Below are 27,725 nucleotides of genomic sequence, written 5' to 3'. Positions count from 1 at the left end.
AACAGGAGTTTTAGAGAGAGCTTTGTCAGCTTCAAAGGGGCCTATTTTTATGTTAGACACCACGCTGCATCTACTGTACCTTTACTGTTTAGTAGGCTGAGTGGTTCTTTAACACTCTTCCTTACCCTAAGAGGCCTTGAATCTCTTTAGATTTAAGTTGCAAGACTAAGAAGGTTAGAGTGTCCTCCAAGCAAAGTTGGCATTTTAATTTCCTTCGTGTAAGTAAAAGACTGCTTAGCCAGGCTAAGAGGAACATAATTAACAAAAATCTTTTAATTCATTTGTTTGTCCCTCGGAAGGGAGCTCTGCTTCAGTAATTAACCTGCTGCAGTTTGCCATCCTCTCCGCCTCACAGTAATGAGCAGACGAATGAATGTAGTCCTGACCCTATCATTAAGTGACATGAATAAATGTGTGCATTATGATTATTGTTATTGTTATCATCATCTTTTGCAGAAACTCTACATATTTAATTATGTTTCCAACCCATTTGTGGCGTTTTAAATTACTCAGTAGAAAACAGTACACAAGAGCTTAGCTAGGACAAGTAATTAAAAAAATCACCCTGAATGGACTTCCCCATGCTCTCCAAATGATGTACAGTCAATTGTATAAACATTTTGAGGACTGTCAGCTCACATAGTGAGCAAGAGGTACAACACGTGAATAAAGTACCCAGAGAGGGACAGGCCCTCATTCACATCGAGCTGAAACAGCAAGTCCGTGTCACTTCCTTTTCCTTGCGTCATGTGGCTCATGGTCGCGGCAGCTTCCTCTTTTGCTTTACATCAATACTGACAGCAGTGTTTATGCTTTTCCACCACATGCCAAGCCAGGAGTTGATGAAAGAAAGGCTTCAACGAAGACTTGCGCAAGGATTTTAGAAATGTCGTCGGTCATGGACGCGGACGTGTTGTCATTGTCATCTTCTTCATCATTTCCAAGCTCATCAGCAGCAGCAGTGGCAGGAACGCAGCAAGATGATTCAGCTAAGGATGAAGGCAGTCTTCCTCAGAGCCCAGAAGAACACATATCTACTAAAGAACTATGGTTTGTATACAACAGGTGTATTCCTACACATTAAAAGGAACACAGGAAAACTTAATTTCTTACAAACGGTCTGACTTATTCTAAAGAACGAGATAAAATCTCCCCTTTCAAGCTGTTTGGCTGTTTTTTAAAAACATTTTGTAGAAGCTGTTGTTTTCTTTTATTATTATTATTATTATTATTTTTTAACTCCAATAGCAAAATAGTCTAATATTATAGAATGACTGTCATTTTCAGACTTTTCTGTTATCGACATTATTTTACAAACAGAATGTTGAAACAAAACAAGATAGATGCTCAGACAGTTGAGTGTAAAAGTTCACCTCTGTGAGAGGCGGGGATGTTCGGGGACTTTGGAGTTCCCCATGAGGTCACAACAATGTAGGCTTCAGTTCACTGTTTCACAAATCCCACTTGACAGTGCTGTAAAAATAAGAATAAGTTTTGAAAATATTGTACCCTTAAATCTGAAATGATTTGTCTTAAACATCATAAAAATGAGTCTTTATGGAATCACACTGGGTAAAAGAAGTAGCTTCACTACTTGAAGTGCTGAGATTGTTTAAAAATAACCATATAAATAGTGAAATGCCAAAACTCAGTTCCCTTTTTGGAGTTTCAGCTGAAGCCGTCACTCCCTCTACTTCTGTAATATGTAACTTAATTAACATGGCTGCAGAACAGTGGCATTGTCTCCTCTATCCCCATGCTTAACAACTTTATAAAACTGGTTCACAGTGCTCACAGGATGTCAGGAAATCAGAGAAACAAAAAATAATTCTCACACTGTCATCACAGATACTTGCATTAACTGCAGTACCAACAGTACATCTGAATAAGCTATACTGAGTTGCCAGAACAGATTGTTGGATATGGATCGGTTATCATTTTAGGACATCCTCGCTACATTTTCTTACTATTGAATTTGAACTTCTCCTTTCTCCCTAAATTTCCCACATTGTATAATTGGTGATTTGAATGATTGACATGACCTGTCTTGTTGAATACAGTAGAATGACAGTGAAACTAGATTGTATACTTACAGAAATATTTTTCTGGATTTTCCTTTCAGATATGTCACTTCACTAATACGGTTTTTCACACAAACCACGTTATATCAACTTTAAAAAAGCATCACACGTATTAGAAAATGTGGTTTTGATATAAAAGGGGAAGTGCTATTATTTACAGCAGGGCTTTAATGTTTCTGTCAGTTTTGGAAAGTTTCCTTCCAACTGTTGCTTAGTGTTTTAGTAAATAGACCAAACACAGCATTATTTCAGCAGCTTATGCAAATTAGTGAGAGGTTTCAATGGGATGAGCATTCTCTATTCATTCTTCAGTTTTGAGAACATATCAGCCTTCTAGGCTGACACCAACTATATATATAATAAGAAGGAAATGACAGCTGTAGTATTTGTTTCTGTGCTTGCCACTTTTAAAGCTAGGTCTAAAAAAACAAAAAAGAAAAACTAGCTATCTGTTGATGAACCAGTGAACATGATGTGAATAGCTCAGTCTTATTAAAAGTTCCCCTCACAGAACAATGTACATACCATTTGTTGTCATCGTACTGAAATTAAATGGACAATTTGAGTTTGTGTACCGCAATCATTTTGCAATTTGTCTTGACTTTTGCTTTGCTACCTTAAGATTATTTTGTCAACTAAATATTTAGTTTGAAACACTGACGTTTATATAAATGAACAAGGTGAAAGTATTATGTTTTGAAAATAAACCCCCATTTGTGTCTTTCATGAAAGTTTACATAAGCTAAATTATTGCTGTTAATTTTTCACCATGTAGCTTTACAAACAATACCCCACATAGTTCTCAACCTTGGTTTTTTGGGGCCTTGTCCTTCGTATCTTGGCTTCAGTTCATCTTACCCAAATGTCTTCAGCAGCTTGAATAGGCCACTGAAGATTTTTTTTCAGAAAGTCAAACTTTGTCTACAAAAATGACAAAGTATCATATTATGATCGATCACTTGGCATTTAGATTTGGATTGCTCAGTGTACAAAAAAACGTTGAGATTGGCTTAGCTGAACGCATTTTGTGTTATTTTGACATTAATCAGACTTAGCCTACATGTTGCTACCTCCATTTATTTTGCTTTACAAAGCAGCTCCGTGAAATTGCATAACTTTAGTTTTCTGCGCAGCGGGACACTGTACATAAGTGGATGAAAGCATGTATTTGTGGAGGTGTTTTGCCCTAAAGCCGATGAGAGGGGATTTCAGATAAAGACTCTTTGTAGTGCTCTGCCCTGGATGGTTACAGTAGCCTAACTGTATGCTTGCGTAAAGAAGCCCGGAGGGGAGTTTTATGCAGTGTTTCAAGCTCCTCCATGAACAGATTCCCTCTGGGCGTACATCTCCTCTGCCTCCCTGTCAGCATTTGACTGTTAAAGCAGACCACACAACAGATCTGGCATGGGAGGGAAGCTTGTTGGATTAATTAATGAATGCAATTTTTTTCTCCCTATTTCTCTAAGAGGTTCTCTAGAAATCACATTTTTTCCAGGGATTATAAGAGGCACTGCTTCCTCATGTTATGAATGTGCAAATTCTTTATCTGTGACTGTAAACAGACACTTTTAATTGTCAGATGCAGAGGAATACATCACAATTTGCATAGTTGTGAGTGTCTTGCGTGCAGAATGTGACTATGTATATGCATATGTGTGTGTCTACGTGGGTATGCATAATAGCTGCTATTTGATTCTCTGGAAGTGCACTCTGTGTGAGTGGGTGTTTAAAAGTACCTGACGTTCTTTTGTGCATACATGCCTTTGCTTAATAATAGAAATCCTTTCCTGATGTTCATCCTGGTGCTTTTTTTATGGCACATTATGATATCCTCATTCTGTGTTTTGTTTTGTTTTTTTCCCCCATATACAGGTCAGAAAATGCAAGCCCGATGGGTGACAGACTGTTGTCCACAGATGAACAGGTCACTTTGATCACTGAGAGTCTGACAGTCACCTCCACTGACCAGGAGAAATTACTGCTGCTCAACAAAAACACCGAGCTCCGCAGAGTGAATAAAGAGGTAAAGCATCTCCCCCAAAACAGCAGCCGATTGGAAACTTTGCAGGTCAACAAATTACTACTGATGTTGGCAATTATATCTAGTTCCCACTGAAAGCTGGAGGAGGAATGTAGGCGCTATGTGGAAAGTGTTGTAGTGAAAGTGGTGCCACCTTTGCCTCCTAATTTTAATACCAAACTCCTTTGAGATTTAAAATATGACTTGCCGTACTTCCTGCTCCCTGTGTTGTCGTGGTGACATACTGGAAACGAGAGCAGTGATGATGAAATGAATGATGTTATTGATTACTGCAGTGAAGGTTTTTGCTGTGGTTATATGAGGATGCTGATGATGATGATGTCGGTAATATCCCACAGCTGATGAAGCTTAACGAGGACTGGGACCAGGTTTACCGGAGCGCCACACTGGGTCTGCAGCGGAGACTGGAAGCTTTGGAGCAGGAAAATGGCGCCATTAAACAGCTGAACAGCCAACTGCTCCTCAAAGTTGAACAACAACAAGTAAACACAGCAAAACTTCAAGCACCCACACAACCATGAGCTCACCACACTGGCTCTTACACTCCAGTGAGAGCGGGTGTGGAAGGGTGTACACCAGGGAATTTATAATGATGGCAGTAGATGTGGTTTACCCGTGTGATGTCTAAAGCTGCCTTTTCGATTGCAGAGTGCGAAGGACTATTATGAACAATCACTTATGACAGAGCTGAAGAAAAACCAGGAGTTGCAAGAATATGTCAGGTTGTTGGAGAACAAAATTCACCGCCCAGAGAAAGACATTTCATCTGTCAAGCAGGTTTTTGTTTTATCAATCTTATTTATTCTTCACTGTCTTGCAAATGTATTCATGCTCCCCGAGCTTTTAGATTTAGTCATGTTGCAACCATAAATGTCAATGCATTTCATTTTGATTTTATGTAATGGACCAGCACAAAGATGTGCATAGTTGTCAAGGCAATAAAAAATTGTGCATAGTTTTTCCGGGTTTTCTTTTTTATGAGTGAAACTTTAAAAAGAGTGTCAAACACTTTTAGCCAGAATCCCAATAAAATATATTGAGGTTTGTGGCTGTAATGTGATATTATCAGGAAAAGCTGAAAGGGCAGAAATACTTTTGCAAGGCCCTGCATTTGATTTTATTTGTGACTAATCTGTTGCCCGTCACCTCTCCTTCTATTTCCACTGAAGGGAGCCTTTAGTGCTGCGCCATGTCCCTCCAGTGGTCAAATTTCCAGATACATCCCATCAGCCATCTCTTTCCTAGCTTCTCCCTCCTCAGAGGCAGGATACAAGGCAAAGGGACCAACAATTACATCACTGGGAACTCTGGGAAACTCACAGCAAGAAGTAAAAGATTTAAAAGAGCAGCTGGGCGCACTTAGATGTCAGGTGGGTCTCTCTCTTCAGAACAACTTCAAAAAGGGGGGAAAAAAGCAGAAAAACATAGCTGATGTCAAATCTCTGTTGCTGGGTAAACCATTACTTAATGTTCAAGCAGAGTCTTCAATAAGAGGGTCAACTGCACCACCCAGTGGTGTCACAAGTTGTAGGTCCAACACTGGCTCACTGCCATGTTGCTGTCTTGTATTTGCAGACTGAAATTTATGAAGCAGAATATCAGACAGAGCACAACGACCACAAGCACACACTGCAGGAGAACCGAAGGCTCAGGAAGAAGAGGGAGGAGATGCGCCAACAGGTTGCACTACTGCAGGAACAGGTAGTGTATTCATTGCCTATTTACATGTATGCAGTAACACATGCATAGACATGCAGACACAGTGAAAGGTTACCTAAATACTCTAACTTCTAACTACTAACAAACATGTATGTTCTAATGTATGTCGGACTGATGAGAAATGAGTAACAGGAATAGATTTTTTTTCAACTGCTTTTTGAAATTGGTTTAAAATAATAATCTCGTTCATTTTTATGAAATCCTTTTAGCTCAAGATCTACGAGGATGACTTCAGGCGAGAGCGGTCCGATAAACAGATGCTGCAGCGACTGCTGTCGCAGAAAACCTCCCAAAACAAGGACACTGTGCTTGTCCACCGCTGCAATAATGAGCAGCAGCTCGTGGAGGGAGAGAAGAGAGCACAAAGCGGGGAGAAAAAAAAGCAGCACCACCCACTCTGCCCCAAGCATCCCAACAGGGACAAAGAGTCCAGCTAAAAGACTGGACCAGCAAAGGATACAACTATGGGCTTATCAATGAAAACTGTTGATTGGTTTCATAACCAGCCTTCGTTTTAGGCTAATAAGACAAGAATCCTGACAAATGTAGAAAACAAAAATCTGAATTTGTATTGACTTTCTTTGAAAAATAATGTATTTTTGTACCTTATTTAATGCATCCATCTATTTTCTTATATATTTTTGAAGTACTTTAACAAGTCTCTAGTAACAATTTTGATGTTCTTAGTTAATTATCAGAATAGCTCTTTGAAAGAATATTCTACCAAACAATGTCTGTAAATTTAGTTTAAATTGTTTACTTACATTGTGATTAAAGTTTTCTTCAAACCTCCACAAAGTATTTTCATGGTACAGTGGGAGGGCACTATACTTTGTAATGGCATTATTGTCGTGGTAAATTAAATCTGTTCAATGATGCTCTATTTTTGAACGATTTAATCCAGTTGTTTCCTGCTTGTTTTTCTTCAGCTGAAGTGACCACTTTGCAAATTTTTCCGCACATGGTTCCTGTAACAGAAGGAAATACTACAATACCTTGCAAAAGCATTAAGACCAGGGGTACACCGATTGCAGTTTTCTGGCCAATCACCGATTACCAATCTATTAAATATCCTGACATGCTGATTCCGATTTTGGCAGATGCCAATTTTTTTTGTCTAAACTGTTGCAAAATATAGCAAGAAAGTTCATGAGTTGCCAACAGTGAGATGACTATTGCTAACATATAGACATGCTCTGGTGGGCCGGTCTGCTAGTCAAATCTCTCTCACATCAGAGCAGAAGAAGATAGCAGTTGATTTAAATACCTTTGCAGACGTAGATAAAATCATGAGATAAGATCGGCTTCACATGTAAAAATCAGTCGATCACCGATTTTTCAAAATTAGGAAAATCGGCACCGATAAATCGGTGCATCCCTAATTGAGACAACCACAAACTTCAGATTTTTATTTTTTAGAATTTATATGATGGCCCACTACAAAGTGGTGCATGATTGGAAAGTTGAAAGAAATGATGCATATGTTTCACAATTTTTTTGCAATCTGTGCATTTATATTTTGCTCCCCTGGATCAATACTCATTCTACTTTCCAAATTGCTGAAATGTAGTGAGATTGAATAGAGAGCATTTGAGAAGTCTTGTCACAGGTACTCAAGTGGATTTAGGTCTAGACTTTGAATGGGCCATTTAACACACAAATATCATTCGATCTAAAATATCCATTTGACCTTTATAAAGTATTTTCTTCAAAAACTGTTCTGTGTTTAGCTCCATCTATTAAATCTGCATCTTCTGTGTCTCTGGTGAGAAAGATCATTCCCGCAGGATTAGGCTGCCACCATGTGGAATGCTAGTTCCATGAATGGAAGATTTCTGGAGTTTACAACTTATAATTGTTCTGTTAACTGACTTTTCCACCTAAGCTGTGAATCTCTGTAGCTCCTCCAAACTCACCATGGCCCTCTTGGCTGCTTCTCTTCTCTCTTTTCTCTCTCCTGGTCTTTCACTTTACATTGTGCTGTATTATTCTTTCAATTTCCCTTCATTGTCATGCAGCTGTTTGAGCAGCGAGAAATAACAAATTCGTAACACAGAACTGATTTATTTATTTTGAGAATAAATTACACAGATGTTGTTACATGACTTCTAAAGTCAATTTGTGAAATTAGATTTTATTGAGGGATTTCAAAGTTAATCAGGCTGAAGATAAATTGATGCTACAGAGTTGCATCATATATAATTTCTTTCCACTTCATTGGAAACTTCATTATACCTGTATGTTGGTCTGCCACATAAAATCCAGACAATATATACAGCAGTGTGTGGTTGTAATGTGAACAAATTTTAAAACGTTCCAGGTTAATGTATAAAAATACTTTTACAAAATACTGAGACGTGATCTGAGTGCAGGTGCAAGCCGTGGACAGCAGGGGGCAGAAGAACCATTTAAAAAGCGTTGTAATGTCAACATGTAAATGCAGGTAGAAGTCATTGACAGTAGGGGGCAGCATGAATAATTAGGAAGCATTGTGTCAACACTTGAATGCTCCGGTTTCTGTATTAAAAGTAATGCTTAACCTCAGTTATTTACGGGGGAACAAAAGCTCATTTTGATCCACCTTTTTTATTTTGTTCTCCAATTGAATATGTTTATTTAAAACAGACAAAATATCCACACATTTTACAAATAGAAAGAACAGCTAATGTATCTTCAAAAAAGTCAAATAGGACATGATTTTATTGTGCATTTCTGTATGTATATATATATTTTTTTTGTTTATTTTAATGTCCCCTAAGAGTAGACTTGGTATGAACTGGTGCTATATAAAGTGAAATTAAAATGAAATATTTTTAATATATTTATATATTTTTTTCTTACAATAGTAATTCCATACTGGCAGTGGGGTTGATGTGCAGTTCACCCAAAAATAAGGATTCAGGAATCAGTGGTGATGTGTCCAGGTGGATCCTGGCATTGTCATCCAATGACAAATGGTAAGTTAGCGACTTGACATGGTTAGTAAAGCCACAAGAAGCCGGTTAATCACTAAATTTAAAATTGCTGAATTTCTAATAAATTGTTATGCAAACACTTTTGTTTTGATATTCATGTATGTATTTCGTTTAGCGAAGTCAGTCCATGTGAAGTATGACATGAAACAAGTATTTTACTACATAGACGTTTACAATTGCTTTCCATACTGTAGAGCGACTAAAATGTCAAGCATAAACACATATCTTATTTCAAATGTTTGTGTGATTTATAACTACCGAAGAAAAGAAAATCTGTTTTAGAAAACTTCTTCACTTAAAAAAAAGGGTGTGGATTCTTTTCAATGTGTATACACTGAAAGATTTCATAAATGTAAATAATAAAAAAATATAATATTGAGAAAGCATTTTATTGAAAATTTAAAACAATCCACACTGTTACAATTACATTAAAGCAAATTGCTGCATTTTAACAATAGCCAAAATGCTCATGAACACATTTGATGCATGTTTTAAACAGGTATGTACAACCAGATATGTAATAACACTCTTTAGACAAGTTTCAGTGTTTCTTGAACCATGACGCCGATTCCATCAAACACTTTGTGAACGGGAGCGTTGCACATAAAGGCAGAGGTGGTGACCAGCTTGTTCTTGACATCAACGTGAGCTTCATCCACGTCTTTGTTCACATGTTTGCAGCCCATGTCCTTCAGAGCTCCAGCCGTCTGAGCAAACGGCCACCTGAAGATAAAAACCAAGTGAATGATCACACAAAATCCACTAAACTAACATTTTCACCTAATGTGGACAGAGATTTACACACTTTTCACACTCTTTGTCCTGCCCCACGGTCAGCTCACAGCCGGGCAGCAGCTTTGCAGCCAGGACAGGGGAAATGCAGCACATGCCCAGAGGCTTTCCTGCTTTGTGGAAATCCTTGATGATCTTCTCCAGATGTGGCTGGACGGTGCAGCTCTTGTTTTTTAAAGCCCAGTCGCTCAGGTTCTTAGCCACACCAAACCCTCCTGATAGAGAACGTAGGGGTTTGTTCAGAAACCTACATTAAAACATTAAACAGAGGAGCTTCACACAGTTTCATCTGAGTTTATAGAAGATTATCTCACCTGGAATGATGGCAGCATCAAACGCTGAGACATCCAGCTTGGCCAGATCAGTCACGTCGCCCCTAGCAATACGAGCGCTTTCCTGCAGGATGTTCCTCTTCTCCTCAGTAGGTTTCCCCTCGCAGTGATTTACAACGTGCATCTGATCTCCGTCGGGGGCAAACATCTGCACCTGAGATCAAACAGCATTGAACAGTTTAACCTCTCCAAAATGCTATTATTTTTAATAAAGTCGTTGTTTTCAGAAAATTAACAGTTTAGAAATATTTTTTAGCCCATTCTTGTCCTTACTTTTGCTCCAGCACGACTCAGATGGACCAGGACGGCAGAGGCCTCGTGGATCTCTGTGCCGTCATAGACTCCGCAGCCAGAAAGAATAACTGCAACACGCTTTTCCATGATTACTGAAAAACACACATGATGGTTTTTAAAGATGCACAGAAACTTTTATCTTTTTTAAAGGTTTACCTTTATTCCATCAATATATGCAGAGTAACCAGGATAAGTGGCTAAGAGCCTGAGCCTGAGAGAGCAACAGTTTAGATAATCATTTACACATCCAGTCGAAAAATGAGTCACTGGAGCGTTGCTGCTGCCAACATTGCTAATCTTAGATAATCTACCTAACAGAGAGTCTGTTGTTGTACTAAATAAACAAAGCACCTAAAGTTGATTCAAAAATTTGTAATGCTTTATTTTAAACTTCTTTATTACTATGTCTCATTTTAGTACCTAAAACCAACCAGCTTAGGTTTAATCTATGGAATTAAAACAACCTTAACCTCGGCAGCTGATGCATTGAACCAGATGTCTTACCTTAAGTAGGTGTAGTAGGTGACAGTATGCACAGTGACCAACGGAGCTACTGCAGGTGTGACAGGATTGTTGCAGAGCAACACCTTTTATAGTCCTTTCTCCTCCCATTGTCCTTTGTTTAAGTCAGTGACATCATCCACATCCAGGTAACCAGGAAGACCTGTTGCATTGGAGGTGAAACTGCTGACTCATGTCTCAACGGAAAAGTAATGTGACAGTAAAACGGCTTGATTATAGAAAAGATTTATTGTAATTACCCTGATTACAGAACAGTTTAAGAAAAAGGAAGAAAATTATTTTTATTTGAATTCAATATGCAATAAAATAAGTAAAAATGAACACTCTTCTTTTTTTAAACTATGTTCACCAAAATATATTCTATAGAAATATCAGCTTTAGCTTCCAAATAGAACTTGATATCAAATAGAATAAGCATCTTTGTCCAATTCAGCTGCAGTTTAACCTGTAAGTTTCCTGTAAGGTGTTTTTTTTCCCCCGGGGTGACACCCTCCCTACTCTGCTATATAAAGCCATCACACAGCTGACAAACTCTCACTGCTGTCATGGCTCAGCGCAGCTCACTGGATGAGTCTGTTGGCATTCTCAGCATCTCTGCAGGTAAAGAATGCATTTCATGTTTTTCCCCCCACATATGTAATTGCTTTTTGGAGTAATCATCAGCTAATTTATTCTAAATAGTGTCAAGGATATCCTAAAGGATTTAATCTGAATGTTTGCAAAGGATCTACTTTACAGTTTTTCCTTCTTTGTTAAATTATGCAAAGGTTGAATCTGGAAAGAGTAAACTATAGATATTAGACAGGAGAGCAGTTCTAAGAATGATTTATTGTCTATATTTAACATTCTTACAAGTGCTTATATTTATAGTGTGCAGCTACTTAAACAGCAAATGAAAACCCCAAATTCTGTCCCAGAAAAATATAATGTTACATGGCATTTTTTTAATGACAAATGATTATTAATACAGAAATGTTACACTTTGGTCCATAAAATGGAACATTTTATGGGCTGAATTGACAGTTTTCCAGGAAACAATCTGTGAGTTCCTGCTCAATGAGTGCAAACCATGGACGGTTACTTCTGTCAGTTCAACAAATGCTGTAAACAAGATTATTGGACAGTTATATGGAAGCAAAAAGTCAATAAAGAAATGCTTTAGCAATGATGATAAGCAAAGTCTCCACAAGATTGTGAAATAAAACCCATCCACATTTGTATATTGAGCTCAATGAGATATGAAATGGGGCAAAAAAATGGACCCCTAATGGGTGTGTCTACAGGTTAAATACCAGCCCAACATTAGTAATATTTAAAGGTTTGATACAGGTTAAAATTAGGACCCATGTAGTCATAGAACCGTTTGGAGGGCATGCTATTTATCCTGAAAGCTCAACTGGTTTTACAGATATGAGTTGTATTTACTCTACTCAAAGTAGAGTGGATAAAGTAGATTATTGTAATCTCAGGCTGAGCTGGTACACAATCAGTAGAACTTTCTACTGTTACCAACCTTTTCATAATATAATTAAAGTTGGAGTACAATCCAAAAAGAAAAAAATACTTACATTTTCTTCTTAATTTTTCATAGTAGCTAAATATGAATAGTTAAATAGTTAAGTGTTTACAAAGCAGTGGTCTTAAAAAGGTAATAATATTTCAGAGCAATGACCTTAACTTGCTATTAGAGTTGATTATGTTTTTTTGTGGAAAAAGTGAGAAAGGGCTAGTTTTTACTGGCAGCTCTGGATAACAAGTTTTTGACTTTCAGGCTCTCTCCTGCTGCTGGTGAACAGCTATGCCAGCACTCATGAGAAAGACTTCATCCCCCACACTGCGCTGGGGATTTTACTCCTCATCATTGCTGCCCTGATAGCTTACACAGGTTTGTTTTCAGTATATTTCACCGCACAGATTTGAATTTTCTGCCTTTTCCAGCCTCCTGACCCTGTCCTGTACCTTTCTAGGTGTCCGTCACAGTCTGTCCCACTCCCGACTGTTTTCCACTCTGTGTCTGACTATCTCTGCGCTGTGGTGTGGGTCGGGTCTGGTCTACATCCTGACAGGACAGAGAGTGTTGCCACTGACAGAGCTAAAATCCTCTCTGATTCCTGGCCTGGCAGCATTTACCTTAGCCCTGTTCATCATTGGCATCGCAGCCCTCTTTGTGAAGAAACCAGTTCTCCTGGTCATAGCTATCAGCATTTCCTTAGCCTGTGCCCATCAAATCGCTGGTCTGTCAGATTCAGACTTCGGTCAGTCTGCCACAGCTGCAAACTACCTCCTTGTTTGTCTTGTGTGTGCCTATTTTGGCTTTGGGCGTTTGCTGTACACCATCACACAGGGCAAAGTGAAACCTCCAGGAACAATCATGAAACAGAAAAATGAACTGAAAACAGAGCAGAACCAGAGCTGCAGTGCTGTAATTAGTGTAGGTTTGGTGATGAACTTGTTATCTGCCTCTGTATTAGCCTGTCCCCTGGTAGGCGTGGTCCCCCATCTCTCTGTTGGCCATGTCCCCTGGCTCTGGACAGCTGGAGTCTTCCAGCTTGGCATGTGTGTCCTCTTTTACCGAGCAATGGACACATTAGCTGCGACTTTCTATGGTTTTACATCTTTGCTCAAATTTGCTGAGGGTTACAGCGCTCTGTTATCGTTGTACTCCATTCAGCCGTTCTCCCCGGTTCCCTTCCCTGTTGTCTTTGCCGTTCTTTTCTTTGTCCTCGCGCTGTTCAGCTGTCAGAAGAGCTTGTTGGATGGCCTCTACCAGTTATTCTTTGTAGCCTACTGTATTTCCATCGCAGCCCAACCTCAAGGCTTCTTCCAAGGTGGCACTCAGGGTGTACAAGGAGCTATCTTTGTAGCTTCTGCTGGAGTGCTTTTTGTTACAACAGTCAACATGGTCTCCAGCACCAAAATTCCTACTGGGCAGGGACACTTCAAAGCTTTAGTAACCAGAATCCGCAGTCTCACTCTCAGGGCTCTGGATAAAGACCTGCATACACCTCACCTTGGATACTCCAAATATGCAGATGCAGAAGTGCTGGGCCACGCCTGCAATGTTCTGGCAGCTTTTGCCATCACAGCCACCATTGGGGACAGGAATCCTCTGACTGTACTGGTTTTGCCCTGGGCAGTGATGGCTGGTGGAGTGTTGCAGCTCCTGTGTGGTTCAGTGGCGTTTGCTCGGGGTAAAACTCTCGAGAGCACTGCTTTTATTCTCTACGGGTTGATGTGGACGGTGTGGGGGTTGACACGATTTGGTGGTCTTTACAGTGAGACCAGAGGCTTCAGTGTCGCTGTTGGGATTATTGGTTTCATGATGTTTAACCTCCTGTTGACAATTGCAGCAATATTTCTTAATGTTGCCTGGTTTGTCTATGCATTCACCTTCCAGCTCATCCTTATCAGCTTCCTGCTGGATGCAATTGGTGCACTGCCCTATGGTTATGATATTGGCGTCACAATCATCTTTGGTCTTGTCAGTTTTTACTGTTTCTTGGCGCACATTTTCAACAGCACCTTCCAGTCTCCTCAAATCCCCTTAGGAAGACCTTTAGTCAATCTGGGTGGGGTCGGAGGAGGGGAAGGGGTCTGTCCGCATGTACCAGCTCGCAAAGCAGCATCAGTTCAGCAGATTGCAGGTGAGAAGATCATGTCGATAGTTTTTAGTGTACTCTGTTTACATGTATGACCTGATATCCATATTTTTCTTCTGCTCTGTATTTATATGATGTAGAAATCATGAAAAATGGAGGCATATGTGGAATGCCAACTGACACTGTCTATGTGCTGGTGGCTGCCTGCAACAGACCAGATGCAGTTATCAAAGCTTACAAGTAGGCTTCATAGTTGTAAAACTTTCTCTTAGCAACTTTTTTATTTGTTTTTCTGTCACTGATGATCATTTTTGTTTGGCTTCAGAGTTAAGAAGCAGGCTGAGGACCGACCCATGTCCATGTGGATCTCTTCTGTCAAGCAGCTGGAGCCTGTTAGACACCTGCTGAGTCCCCTGCTCCTGGACTTCATGGAGTCTGCATGGCCTTCCTCTATCAGCATGGTCATCCCCAGAGGTGAGTGATTTCTTATTTTCAGGGACAACTGTGTGAAAACTGAGTTCATGATGTGCTCATGGGAATACCTAATGGGTTTTGTTGGCTAACTTTGATAGGACCATGGTTGGACATATTTGGTTTGGGAGATGCTGCCAAACACATCGGGACTCCACAAAGCATTGCCATCAGGAGCCCAGACTGTGCAGTAGCTACACATCTGATTAATTTGGTAAAGTCCAAGATTATGGATCAAAGCCCATCTCAGTTTAATTAGAAATAATCTTACATTGCTGACTGACCACCTTCTATTTCTAAAAGGTGGGTCCAATTGCAGTAACCTCAGCCAACCCAACAGGCGAGGCAGATACAACTCACCATAACCAAGTTTATGCTAAACTGGGAAAAAAGGTGATAATCATGAGATAGCATGGAGAAGTTCAGATGAAACAAATAAAAATGTTGTTCATGTTCTGAATATGATTTGTTTTGTTAAGGTTGAAGGAGTGTTGTGTGATGGCCCCTCCCCTGAGAATATTGCATCTACTGTGGTTGACTGCACCAAGATTGAAACTGGACAAATTGGTTTCTTCAGAGTGGGCCTCATTCCAAAATCCAAGGTAAAACAAGCAAGACCAAATTTTGCCCACTTGTCTATAAAAGTTTTTGACTATTTGATTTGTGGTTTCTGAATTTTGTTTTTGTTGTTTTTAGGTCTTCCAGATTTTTGAGAAAGTTAAGAACCGGCATAGTCAAGGGCAAATAAATCCTGCTTTTGAACATGATCTGGCTCCTCCAGACACCCAAACTGAGGAAAGTTTAGGACGGGATGAAACCTCAGAATCAGGAAGAGAAACTGAAAACTCGGCTCTCTCCACAACGCATGAGCAAAGCACAGACCTCAATAGCGACTCCTAGTATCTATTTTTGGAGATTTGTGTTGCTTTCTAAAATATGTACTCATGTCTAATACATAAATAAATATAGAATATATAGATATGCAATAAATATCAGATGCAATAAATATCAGAACTTACATTCATGTAGTAAATTTACATGTTTTATTAGAGAGCAACATTTCATGTATATCATAAATTGTATTAGAAAACAAAACTTTGAATGTCAATATTTACTTTTTCTGCTGTGTCATCTTTTTATATTCTTCTTTGTGGCTGGATAAGAATAACAATATTCGAAATGACATATGTGCACTATGTGTATTTAAAGAATATTACAAAAGATAGCACCTTTACATAAGCACAATCTGATCTATGAAGTAGATTGTTTGCATTAAAATGTTTCAAACCACAGTGCCTGTTGTTCCATAAAAGTAGATGCTGTAAAACATAAGCAGGTTGCGTAACAAATAGAACAGTGGAAGATACTTTCAGAGTATACTTTTGTCTCTGATAGGAAGGGAAAATGCAATTTTGTCATTCAGATCTGAGTTTAGAATCGCATCAGTCTCTTATAACAGGTATATATCTGCATATATGCACTATGAATAGTGCATATTCAGTGTATATATATATATATATATATATATATATATATATATATATATATATATATATATTAATATATATAGTCCACATAAATGCTAAAATGCTAAAATCCATGAATACATGAGGCCTCTAATAAAAACATGTAATTGCCTATTTTAGTAGTTCAAACACCAAATATTCCTGAAAATGCATTACAGTGTTTCTAGATTGCTTTCATGCAGCTGTCAGCTCAAACACACAGGCGTAAGCAACAGCACTCGTAGTGAAAATGACACATTTTGTTTGCAAAACACTAATGGTGCAAAAACATTAAAAATATGGGGGGAAAAAAGCAAATATTGCCCTCAAACAACACAACTTGCAACCAAGTGTATAAACTGTTCCCATCAGTTATTACATAATGGACAACAAAAGACAGCACTCAGTGTACCATTGCTTATCATTGTAGCCTATTAGATTGCTTTCATGCCAGTCCCATAGACTGTGCCAAATTTTCCATCTCTCAAAATATTGGGTCCAGAATCAGAAATAATTTTCAGTTGTTTTGACCTGCTCAAAGGAACTGGGATCCACTAGGTTGTCACCATCACTGTCATAACTTTATAATTGTGAGCTGAGGCACACCAGATATATAACACTGAATGGTTCCACAGAAAACCGTCCTCTTCAAACTTAAGATTCTGGAGCGGCATAGTCAAAGTCCAGATAAAATCTAATTACAATGTCATGGCATAAACTTAAATAAGGGACCTCTTATTTAGGTTTACACAAAAAAAAAACTTCAGGGTGATAGAATTAAAATAATTATAAGAATGTGTCAAATTTATTCTACACTGATGTAAAATAGTAATTTGCCTTGTGAAAAGTGCAAACAGAAACAAAGTCAAAACCCAAGCACCCAAGACATACACGTGTTATCTTTGATATTTAAATTTGCTTGAGAGAAATGTATCAGGGACTGCAACTGATTCATTTATTAGCAGTTATATATCAGTTCCATGATGCTGAGTCAAGTTGGGTCAGTACATTTACTTCTTATACTTTATACTGGCTGTAAATTATTATACAGGGAAACCTGTAATAGAGTTATAGAATATCTGCAAAATGTGCATGCAGGAAAATTTGTTATTTTGAGCCGTGCTGAGGAAGACACAAATAATGTCAAGTTAAAGAAACAAACTGGTAAAGTCACAAATCATGTTCTCATGTTTTTTTAAACCCTGCGGGTGTAGAAATCCATTCACACCTGTTGTTTAATACTCCTTCTTGGAAACTGTCTATACAATGATGTGATGTTCAAATATTTTATTTTGTCCATTGTGATGAAACCTCTGAGCAGAAGTTTCTGTCACATTGTTTCCATTGAACCGTGGCTTCTCAAACGCTGGGCTTTGTTGCCTCATACATAAAATTTTGATCCAGAAATATTTGGGCATGGTTAGAAAAAAAAACACAAAAAGAGTAAATAGTAAATCAGTAGTATATCTAAGTATGTTAAAGAAATGTGAACTCATTATGCTAATTAAATGTTTTTATACTGAAGTTGATTGTAAAATGAGTGAATTCTGAATCAGTAGTTTTTCAGTTTTTACATATATATTACCCATAAATTTATATACATAAAGATCTTTAAATAGAGCTATAAAATACATGCCAACTGTGCAGGTAATTTATTCAAAGTTTGCATTTAGTTATTTTATAGGTTTGTTAAAATTACACAAATAATAATAAAACTGAATGAATGAACTAGTCAGGTCAATGTCGGTCTTCTTTAAACCCTACTGATGTAATAACCTTTGTCATACCCTCACGTTTTAACACTGTTTCTCTGAAATCCCCTGTGCTGATTAAATCTCTTCTTCCTGGTGATGAACCTTGTTAACACAGGGTACGGTAACTGGTTACACTGCTTATGTGATTCTTTACGTTTTGTGTCTTTGTCCATCATTTACGGAGCAAAGTTCCAAGGATATTTGTTCAATGTGTCATCCACACTGACATAACAAGTACATAACATTTTGATTTGGTAATTTCCTTAATGTAGTCATTTATTTTCCCTGACTGGTTGGGTGGGTTGACGTCGAACAATGAAGTTGGATTATCTTAGTACAATAGAGTCATTTTCCACATTCACTCTATTGGCATCAGTTTTCTAGAAACTTATGTTTCTAGAAATGTGAGTTAATTCAGTTCTTAAAACAGAATAGAAGTAATTCAGAATAAAACCAAGGTAAGGATCTCAAAGTTCTTAATTGTGGTACCTGAATGAAAAATGAACATCCAAATTGTATCCATGAAGAAAGATAAATTGGAGATGAAATTATCAATTGTCTATTTTCATTATGTTTGGTATCTATTCCTTATAGATCTACCTTATTTTGCATGTACTCCTTTTAGATCCATTATAGATCCATTAAAATCAGCAAAACCGGCATAAGAAAATGAGGCTGAATTGCATTTATCACATTTCAACCTGATTTGTCTGAAACTCCAGAAGACACTGATGGAGACCTCAGCAGTCACCTAGATCAATAATTACATGACAAAAAGACAAGTTAGTCTGAAGAGTCATGTTTCTAACCAGGTGGTCAACACAACACATGAGCATCACAGGGGACTGTAGTCTTGCCTTTACTTTTCACTCTGTACACCTCTTACTTCCAGCACAGGTCTGAGTTCCTTCATCTGCAGAAATACTCAGATTGCTTTCTAATCTTCAAACAAGAAGTTGAGTATAGAGAGCTGGTGGACCGCTTTATGTCATGGCGTGGAAACAATCATCTCATCTCGAATGTAAAAGAAAATGAGATAATTGTAGATTTCTACTGAATTAGGGTTAGGGCAAACCTTATTTCCATCATAGGAGGAGAAATGAAAGTGGAAAGGATGAGAAAGAACGATTCTTCATAAAATCAAGAAAATTGTAAAAAACTCAGCATCCTCTTCATAATAATAATTTGTAATTTGTCATACACAAAAATTGTCTTCAGTCAGAGGGTTCTTCAGATTTGCTGTAGTACAGTATTAATCAAAGGCTATGGAGAATAGCAATCTAAGCAATCTTTAGCGTTGATTTAAAGGAACTGAGTGTTTTGGCTGTTTTGCTGTTTTCAGGAAGTTTGTTTAGTTTTGGTTCTGGAGATGAAGCATAGACTTGAACAAGAAGACCTGGGCAGTCTGAAAGTTTAATACAACAATAACAGATCTGTAAAGTATTTTGGTTCTAAGTTATTTAGTGATTTATAATCAGCCATCAGCATTTACAGGAGCTATTTGAAGAACCTTGGAGTTACTACATTTAATTGAGATCAATAAAATATGTCTTAATTTGATTGAACTGAATTAAACAATTTAATTTCTGCTAAATACCTGTGCATTAGTTCTTGACAGTAAACACCTGTTGGTATCAGGGTTCTTTCTGACATGACATTTTGTAGTAATCTTTCCAGTGTGTGAGTCACAGTCAGGATGATAAATGAACAGTGAGTTTCATTCATAGCTTATAAAAAAGCTTGACAGAATCATTGACAGAAAAGATTCATGTTGTTTTTTCTAACAAGGGAAAAGATATAAATATTTCCTTGTGATACTTCCGAGGTGAAGCATAGTAAAAATAGATCTGGCCCACACCCAGAGCCCTGGGAAACCTCAACACTAACTCTGTTAGACTCTAATTTCCCATTGTGAATGTGAACACCAGTACCTACTGAAAAGCAAAGTCCAAAAGTTTAAAACAGCTCCTTTTGTCACTCTCCAAGGTCTGACATAATGGACCATATTGATGGTAGACAGTGAATTTGATCCAATCAAGCTGCTGATGGGTAGAGACTATCCCTGCTGAAAGCTTTTATGGACAACATTATCAGCTTCTTTCAGGCACCATCAAGACAATTGAAAATGCAGGATGAGCTGACTCAGTGGCCTTGAATTATGATCAGGCCATCAAAATTATGGAGTCTCAGAAGAGGAATCAGAAACAATAGCACTATCTTCATTATGGGGGAAAGAAAATCCCACAATTTTCTTAGCAACCACCAAGCCTGGCAAGTCAGTACATAGTAAAGCTTTTGGACAAATAGATGTGAAGAACTACAGTAAAAGAACTGTCAGAAAGCTTGGTAAAGATTGACCAAAGCCAACTTTTAGGGAAATTCAAAGTCTAGTGCTGTCAATTTACACTTTACAAGAAGGCTGATGGGGCCAATGATAATGAGTGATATGCCCTCATCTACTACTAGTAAAATGGATGAAAAAAACAACTGGGTATTTCACTGTGCCTTTCTGAAACAGGCCTCTTTGGATACACCCTGCAGCTGCCACTTCAATCCATCCTTTTGGCCTTCAACAGGTGGAGTGCACAATCTAAGGTCAGCCAAGCCATCCATCATCTGGAACATCTATAAAACTTCAAACAGGAAGAGCTGGTCTAGGATGAGGACAAGCACCTCGCTTCAGGTCCAAAGAACAGAATGATGTGGTGATGAGGAGGGAGGAAAAGTGATACAAGTTCAAGGTCATGTGGCAGGACGGACAAGTAACCAAATCTGAGAAGGACTTGTTAACTGGAACACTGGTTGGACAGACTTTTAGAACATCCTGCAGACAACACTCAGCTTCTTCATCTGCTTTACATGCGACAAGCTTTCTTGTCAAATGAACCTTCAGCTGTGGTGCAGGACTGAGGAATGGTGAAAGCTGCTCCGTCCCTCTGCCCTGACACAGAGAAATGGTCCATCAAATCAAAATTCATGCTTCTCATTGATCTTACAAGACAAGCAGATGATCAGATCGAGCTGGCTGGAAAACAACCATCTACACAGTAGAAAATGGATACCAGGGAGGTTTGACCAGCAGCAATGTCTAGCAGGTGAGTTCAACGTTTTGTACAGACTTAATAGACATGTAAACGTTTCTAAATATTTTCAGAACCTTTCAAATATGACACCATCAAGTTTCATTATATGGTTTATGAATAATTAAATAATCTACTTAAAAATCTAATGTGAATATATTTTCTTTATTATTGAATAGTAATTACACATTCAAAAAGACTTGGGATAAAAAAATAACCTAGAAATTCAGTCAAAGTGTAACTTTATTAATCAAAATGGATTGATAAAGTACAAGCATTTACTGACTATAAATGCTAAGTACTAAAATAAACTAACACAATTAGAAGAGCAAAAAGTGAAGAACAACTTCTAATGATAAAAGATAAAAGATGGAGTGAAAAGTAAGGAAGTGATGTTGAGCCATACATCAAGAACAGAACAATAGTGCTTTTGTTGAATCACTTCTTCCAAGTGAGTAATCCTAAACCTCTGGTTTTGGTTTCTTTTATGTTTGTCATACTCTTTTTGTGTTTGAAAAGCTAATCTAAGTTACATTTAATCACTGACATGACACATAGTACAGCCAAAAATAACATTTTGACATATTTTCTTTCGTCTGCTTGTTGAATACGGTTTGAGTAAATTAGTAACATTTCTAGTTGTTTTAAAACTGTTTGATGCACCTTTTTAACATCCAATCAACATTTTTAAGTGTAAGTTATTGATAGACAAACAAAACCCAAAAACGTGTATATAGCACACATACAAATTATTAAATATCATTTGCAGTTTAGTGTGTTTGTTTTTAGATACTTGAAATACAGACATCTGATCATGACAGTAATTGGATAATGTATAGATGATATTTTTACGATCACAAGACATTACAAAGAACAAAAAATTAAAACAGTGACTAAGTTAAACTCCCGGTTCCTGCTGACTTGAGTGCTGTCTGAAGTGTATCAGCTGAAAGACACATCAAAAAAGTATTTCTGGAATTCAGATGGTAAGTGATTCAAAGGGAAATAATGGTAAAACATAACAAAGAGGCAACTTGTTCTTTTGTCATGACCTGTGATCAGGAAGAAAAGGTCTAGCACTTAAGAGCATTTCGGGGAAATGATGGTTCAACGGGACAACAAACAAATGCCCAGCGTTTTTTTTAAGTATGTTACATAATTTGCCTTTTGTGAGCAGTTATCTTACTTTTAAATTACTTTTAAGAACGTACACTTTCTGACAATTATGATGTGCAAGTGATCTGATCATTACCAAATTAAAAATTAATTTAAATCTAAATACAAGTGACTGAAATCAGCTACAAGTGACTGAAATCAGGCATGTCAATTACTCACTTAGTGCCATGAAAAGCCATGTTGGAAATGTTCACGAATTTCTTTTTTTTTTTTTAAATAAAGAAGAGAAAGATAGTCTTCATTTTACTTAGGATAAGAACTAAAAGGCAAAATCTGATTTCAAGTTTTCTTGCAGTCATTTGATTATTTCACGCTGTGTGATTTGTCAGAAAATTCATGTGCTTTTTAAAATTGTAGTCTTACTTAAATCTAAAAGTTAGAGGTCAGCCATGCATTAACATTTGCAACCCCACTAGCTGATCAGTTGTTTTAAAGGTTTCACAAAAGATTTCTGCATTACTTCAGCAATGTGTGTCCTATTTTTAGGTTTTGCCTGGGTGAAGCACCATGAAAACAACAAGCCCTGTGGAACTCTTTTTAACACTGACACAAGCTAAAGACACACAAAACTGAACACATTGAAAAACATTATAACAATTTTCCATCATAGATTTCCTTCTTTCAATTGATTTGATTTTATACAGAAAAGGTCAAAAGATTAGAGATGACAAAATACAGATATGTAATAGTTCTTTTAAGAACTTATTGTAGAATCTATAGGTGTCTAAACTCGTAGAATATACAAATGAGAAGAGATTTAATGCACATCTGCTGAACCACAAAACATCACATACACATCGTTACAGTAATCCAAAATCTCTTGACTTCTACTTCTGATATCAGTTTTTTATAGAGTTCCAGCTCTACTGGTGTGTATTGGGAAGCCTCGACCAACGGCGTTGCTTTCCTCCATTTACGTTGTTCATTTGGCTCTGTCTTACACTGGATCTGTATTGGAAGTTCCTTTGGAATATTCAGACCTCTTAACTTCACATCTGCTCCATTTCAAAAGTGCTATTAGTCAAATTGTTTGTTCCTTATCTGTCCAAACAGAGGTTCCTTCCCACGTCTTGAGCTCTGGCCCAGTTCCTTTGCTAGTGAGCAGGAGAAATGTCTGGCGCCAGAACTTTCTTGCACAACAGCTTAAAGTAACAACTTTCCTCTCTTTAATGATTGTTATTTGACATTTCTCCAAATCTGAATTCCTTCCTGACTTCTAGGTCAGATTGACCCAGTCCATTTGACACAATATATTTCTTTTAGGTTAAAACATATCTTAGTGCGAACCAACCAAACAACATAATTTTTAACTATTAATATAATTATATTCCTCTACATATCCCCCCTAAAATAAGTACACTTATTTTCTAATTAGGATTGATTTTCTTAAAAAGAATTGTATGGGTAGAAGTCTACTTATGAACCAGTGAAGATAAAATGTTACTGTAGATAACACAAACTATTTTCAAGGCAGTTCTTAAAAACTACCTTGAGGACTCATAGAAGCATATTTTGTATCACAAAAAAACAACAACAAAAAAACGTTTTTTTGTAACATGTATTTGGTCCCCAGACCAGGGTATCCAACTTTACTGGATTTGAGTTTAGAAAAATTTATCCAAAATGCCAATTATGAGCTTAATCTGAATATTGTTCTTGGCACTCTGAGTGTTAACTATTCTTCAGAGAGGCAGCCTGTGGAAAGAAACTCTTTGTGGTGACAGGTTTTTGTAAATAGTGCTCTGTGGCAGCGACCTGATGATGAAAGTCTAAATTGTGTGTGTCCAGGATGTGTGGGGTCACCATAGATTTTTGTTGCCCTTTTCCTGACCCTAAAGCTGTTTCAGTCCTGGATGGATGGAATGTCAGTCCTGAAGATCCTCTCTTCAGATCTAATTGTTTGTTGCAGTTCTGGACCTGTTCTGTTTTGTTGATGAGCCAAAACACAACACACAATAATGTAGAAGTTGTCCAGAAGCCACAGGAAGTCCATTCTTTGCTGGGCTTTTTTCTGAATAGTGTTCATGTGTGATGACCTTCTCAAGTTGAGAGAAAAGGTGGGTCATGTTGTTTAGGATAGTGAGGGGAGACAGTGTGACTGATTTATTGGTGTGAGTGGTCATATTAGCTCACACCAATTCTCTCATAGAGATGTAGGGAAACCATAAGGACTTCACTTCTGTGAACTTCCTCTTTGGTGTTTCTGTGGATTGCTGACACCTGTCCAGCGTGTGTATACTGCTATACCTGACTACTACATCTGACCTGGAGTAACTTTTTAGGCTGGAGAATTAGTAGGAGGCTGTATCCTGCATTTCTTACTTTGCTTCTATGGTCTGGAGGTGGCTGTTTCTGTGTTTCACATTGTTGAAACACAGGGAACACATTTTTTTTACTTTTACATAAGTAAATTCTTGGACTAATATTTTTCACTTCTACTTTAGTAAAGATGTGTTGATGTAGTGCTGCTCTTACTGGATTACATTTTTGGATACTATCACCCTTCGATGTGTATGAATAAATTATTGCTTTCTTGATCATGCCTTTACAAAAAAATCACCAGGATAGAATAAAGCATACTACTACTGCGGGCACAACACACTACAAGAGTCGGGCAACTCGGGTCATTATGGCACACAGAACCTGTGTTGGTGGTCCCTTATTTTCATTTATGAAAGGTGGCAACCCTAATATATTTGTTTTTTGGAGTTTTTAAGTACTTGTTTGCATACATTTTAACTGTATTAGGTTTTTTTCAAAGAATAAAAAAGAAAAATGCCAAACATCTTTTATTTAGTTATTTATTTTGGATATATTTTATTTTATAGGCTGCACAGTGGCGCAGTTGGTAGCACTGTTGCCTTGCAGCAAGAAGGTCCTGGGTTCGATTCCCGGCCGGGGTCTTTCTGCATGGAGTTTGCATGTTCTCCCTGTGCATGCGTGGGTTCTCTCCGGGTACTCCGGCTTCCTCCCACAGTCCAAAAACATGACTGTCAGGTCAATTGGTTTCTCTAAATTCTCCCTAGGTGTGAGTGTGTGTGTGCATGGTTGTTTGTCCTGTATGTCTCTGTGTTGCCCTGCGACAGACTGGCGACCTGTCCAGGGTGAACCCCGCCTCTCGCCCGGAACGTAGCTGGAGATAGGCACCAGCAACCCTCCCGACCCCATTAGGGACAAGGGTGAACAGAAAATAGATGGATGGATATTTTATACATAGCATAAAATCTTTTGGAGCAACAGTGCAGAACAGCTGTCCAATATTTCATTGTAATATGCTTTAAACTCACATAAGTTTACATAGAAACTGAAAAAACACATAACTAATGAAGTAGCTAAACTTGTCAAAGTAAAATAAAACATTTCAGAAGTTGATAATCACAACATAGTGCCTTTCACTCTGTCAAAGATCTGCTGAACCTTTGCTGCAGGAACGCAGCCCTCCCTGACAATGTTGATGGTTCCTGTGGAAACAGTTTGAGTTAGTCATGAAAAAATGTCAGAAGTTAATCTGAAACAAATAAATTAGGAACTGCTCTGAGTTTCACCTTCATCAATCCTCAGACAGTTGACCACAGTGGAACCAATAACTTCATTTGAGTCACCATCACAGAGAACCCCCTGGATCTTGTGCCCCAGTCGACTGCAGTACATCAAAAAGTATTTCACACAATTAAAGGTCGGATGGATTGGCACTTTCAGTTGCATACAAACATATATGATTCACAGAGAAAATGAATTATCTAATAACTGAATAACAGTGAAGATAAGCTCTGTGTCATTAAAATGCGGACACATAATCTACAAATTGTCAAGTCATTGTGACAAAACTGGCATGTAAAGCTGCCTGAAATGTCCCATAAGTCAGGAAAAAATTTTGAATATTAACATAAGAGTTAGTAGAGTTCTGTATTAATACCAAACACCTAAAGTGTACTGGAAGAAGACAAATAAAACTTGTCAAATGTGACAATTTTGTTTAGAAATGCAAATCACACTGGCTATATAAAAAGGAGTATCTTACTTGATGATCATACTGTGGTGGGTGCTGTCTGGTTCTCCACTGGGATTGGCAGATGTAATAGCGAGGGGTCCAGTCATGTCACACAAGTGGCAAGTCACCGTGTGGTCAGGAACACGGATCATGATGCTGTCCCTGGTGCCAACGCGGTCGTAAGCTGCTCCAACTCCTGCAGAAGAAGAAATTGCTTTTTTATATATATATTAATAATAACATTGTGACATTTTATTTTAGCTTAGTTCCAAGTCACTTCAATATCTTCTGACTAACAGTAGTGGACAAACATTAGAGATTGATTACAAGCTTGGGGGCAAATTTTACCAAGTTGAAGTAGCCAGTCTCCTTTGCTCACGATGCAGCTGATGCCTCCTGGATAAACGTTCCTCATGAACTCCCACAGCAGAGGGCTGAATGGAGGCTTGGCTGCCACCAGCTGCTCTACACTAGAAATGCAAATGCATATAGGCTTCTCTGCTGGCCGGTCCTGGAAGAGAGTCATATTCAACATTATGTTGATGGATTTTCCATAAATTAAACACAGTGGAAATTAAATGCCACATTGCGCTTGAAAGATATTCGTATCTTACCTTAATGTTGTAGATTTTCTCTATAGCCTGGGGATTCTTGCAGGAAGCCGCCAGAGCGTACACAGTGTCTGTGGGAATACCACACACGCCTCCCTCTTCCAGAAGCTGAGCAATTTTTAAGAGGCCACTTGTGAGGTGAGAGCTTGCCACCGGACAGGGAAGCTCCTCAGATATTTCTGACTTCATTTTTTCCTAAAGTCACAGATGATACAGGAAATGTTAAAAATATTTCATGTGCAGTGGAAAATTCTTAGTGGATCAAACATTTTGTCATTAGGGTAATTACCTTAAAGAGAGGAGGGCCCATTGGCAACACTCTTTGTGAGAACATGAAGTTTATCAGTGACGCAAAAGTGCCATATATGCAAATGAGAGACACCAATGCAAGCATAGCAACTGTGGGAAAAAATAATGTCAAAGGTTCATAAATTGAGGTGAAAAGATCCATCTAAATTTAATTAACTAATGCTTGTTATCATATGTGGCTCATGATAACTTACTTTCAAGTTTATATGGCAGCTTGTTCAGGGTGGAGAGAAGGAAGCAAACAAGAACCACCTCCATCAGTGTTGTCAGGAACAGAAGAACCAGGTTTCTATAAGCAGCTGGACCGGTTAACAGAACATTACCATGATAATCAAAACAAACAGACAGAAATATTGACCACAGAAAACACAAAGATAAAACTTACCAATCAGCATAAGGAAAGCGTTGATGACAAGGAAGGCAATGGCTCCTGCAGTAAAACCATAATCTGCCTCAGTTGAGAGATGAAGCTG

The 27,725-nt window shown here is 38.0% G+C and overlaps 4 protein-coding genes across 4 annotated transcripts; 2 read left to right on the top strand and 2 right to left on the bottom strand.

The window, feature by feature from the left end:
• The first annotated feature begins 773 nt into the window (after nt 1-773).
• Nucleotides 774-6,724, top strand: LOC114138703 (TNFAIP3-interacting protein 3). Its single transcript, XM_028008091.1, has 7 exons — nt 774-1,050; nt 3,954-4,104; nt 4,461-4,604; nt 4,771-4,899; nt 5,292-5,492; nt 5,698-5,823; nt 6,051-6,724. The coding sequence occupies exons 1-7, from the start codon at nt 887-889 to the stop codon at nt 6,276-6,278; spliced, it is 1,143 nt and encodes a 380-aa protein (XP_027863892.1). The 5' UTR covers nt 774-886; the 3' UTR covers nt 6,279-6,724.
• A 2,462-nt stretch (nt 6,725-9,186) lies between these two features.
• Nucleotides 9,187-10,810, bottom strand: LOC114138753 (glutamine amidotransferase-like class 1 domain-containing protein 3A, mitochondrial). The gene is made up of 5 exons (XM_028008153.1): nt 10,739-10,810; nt 10,214-10,326; nt 9,923-10,094; nt 9,622-9,823; nt 9,187-9,539 (listed from the first exon to the last, which is right to left on the bottom strand). The coding sequence occupies exons 2-5, from the start codon at nt 10,319-10,321 to the stop codon at nt 9,347-9,349; spliced, it is 675 nt and encodes a 224-aa protein (XP_027863954.1). The 5' UTR covers nt 10,322-10,326; nt 10,739-10,810; the 3' UTR covers nt 9,187-9,346.
• A 485-nt stretch (nt 10,811-11,295) lies between these two features.
• Nucleotides 11,296-16,118, top strand: LOC114138702 (uncharacterized). The gene is made up of 9 exons (XM_028008090.1): nt 11,296-11,356; nt 12,528-12,641; nt 12,724-14,400; nt 14,496-14,595; nt 14,681-14,829; nt 14,928-15,040; nt 15,130-15,219; nt 15,306-15,428; nt 15,523-16,118. Exons 1-9 carry the CDS (start codon nt 11,302-11,304, stop codon nt 15,724-15,726), a joined length of 2,625 nt encoding a protein of 874 aa, XP_027863891.1. The 5' UTR covers nt 11,296-11,301; the 3' UTR covers nt 15,727-16,118.
• A 9,444-nt stretch (nt 16,119-25,562) lies between these two features.
• On the bottom strand, nt 25,563-27,715 carry LOC114139416 (putative threonylcarbamoyl-AMP synthase). The gene is made up of 8 exons (XM_028009353.1): nt 27,638-27,715; nt 27,447-27,551; nt 27,233-27,342; nt 26,947-27,138; nt 26,681-26,843; nt 26,363-26,528; nt 25,887-25,981; nt 25,563-25,802 (listed from the first exon to the last, which is right to left on the bottom strand). Exons 1-8 carry the CDS (start codon nt 27,645-27,647, stop codon nt 25,717-25,719), a joined length of 927 nt encoding a protein of 308 aa, XP_027865154.1. The 5' UTR covers nt 27,648-27,715; the 3' UTR covers nt 25,563-25,716.
• Between the last annotated feature and the right edge of the window lie 10 nt (nt 27,716-27,725).

Source organism: Xiphophorus couchianus, chromosome 23 (assembly GCF_001444195.1).
Source record: "Xiphophorus couchianus chromosome 23, X_couchianus-1.0, whole genome shotgun sequence".
Lineage (NCBI taxonomy): Eukaryota > Metazoa > Chordata > Actinopteri > Cyprinodontiformes > Poeciliidae > Xiphophorus > Xiphophorus couchianus.
The sequence above is the reverse complement of the archived record's forward strand: the minus strand, read 5'-3'. Positions and strand labels throughout refer to the sequence as shown.

Coding starts and splice junctions, on each gene's coding strand:
- LOC114138703 (XM_028008091.1), top strand. CDS start 887: ATGTCGTCGGTCATGGACGCGGACGTGTTGTCATTGTCATCTTCTTCA. Junction 5,493..5,697: donor TGGGCGCACTTAGATGTCAG/GTGGGTCTCTCT, acceptor TTGTATTTGCAG/ACTGAAATTTATGAAGCAGA. Junction 5,824..6,050: donor TTGCACTACTGCAGGAACAG/GTAGTGTATTCA, acceptor AAATCCTTTTAG/CTCAAGATCTACGAGGATGA.
- LOC114138753 (XM_028008153.1), bottom strand. CDS start 10,321: ATGGAAAAGCGTGTTGCAGTTATTCTTTCTGGCTGCGGAGTCTATGAC. Junction 9,824..9,922: donor TGATGCTGCCATCATTCCAG/GTGAGATAATCT, acceptor GTTCTCTATCAG/GAGGGTTTGGTGTGGCTAAG. Junction 9,540..9,621: donor CAGGACAAAGAGTGTGAAAA/GTGTGTAAATCT, acceptor TTTTATCTTCAG/GTGGCCGTTTGCTCAGACGG.
- LOC114138702 (XM_028008090.1), top strand. CDS start 11,302: ATGGCTCAGCGCAGCTCACTGGATGAGTCTGTTGGCATTCTCAGCATC. Junction 12,642..12,723: donor TGCCCTGATAGCTTACACAG/GTTTGTTTTCAG, acceptor GTACCTTTCTAG/GTGTCCGTCACAGTCTGTCC. Junction 14,401..14,495: donor ATCAGTTCAGCAGATTGCAG/GTGAGAAGATCA, acceptor TATATGATGTAG/AAATCATGAAAAATGGAGGC.
- LOC114139416 (XM_028009353.1), bottom strand. Junction 26,529..26,680: donor AGACTGGCTACTTCAACTTG/GTAAAATTTGCC, acceptor CTTCTTCTGCAG/GAGTTGGAGCAGCTTACGAC. Junction 25,982..26,362: donor CACCACAGTATGATCATCAA/GTAAGATACTCC, acceptor GATGTACTGCAG/TCGACTGGGGCACAAGATCC.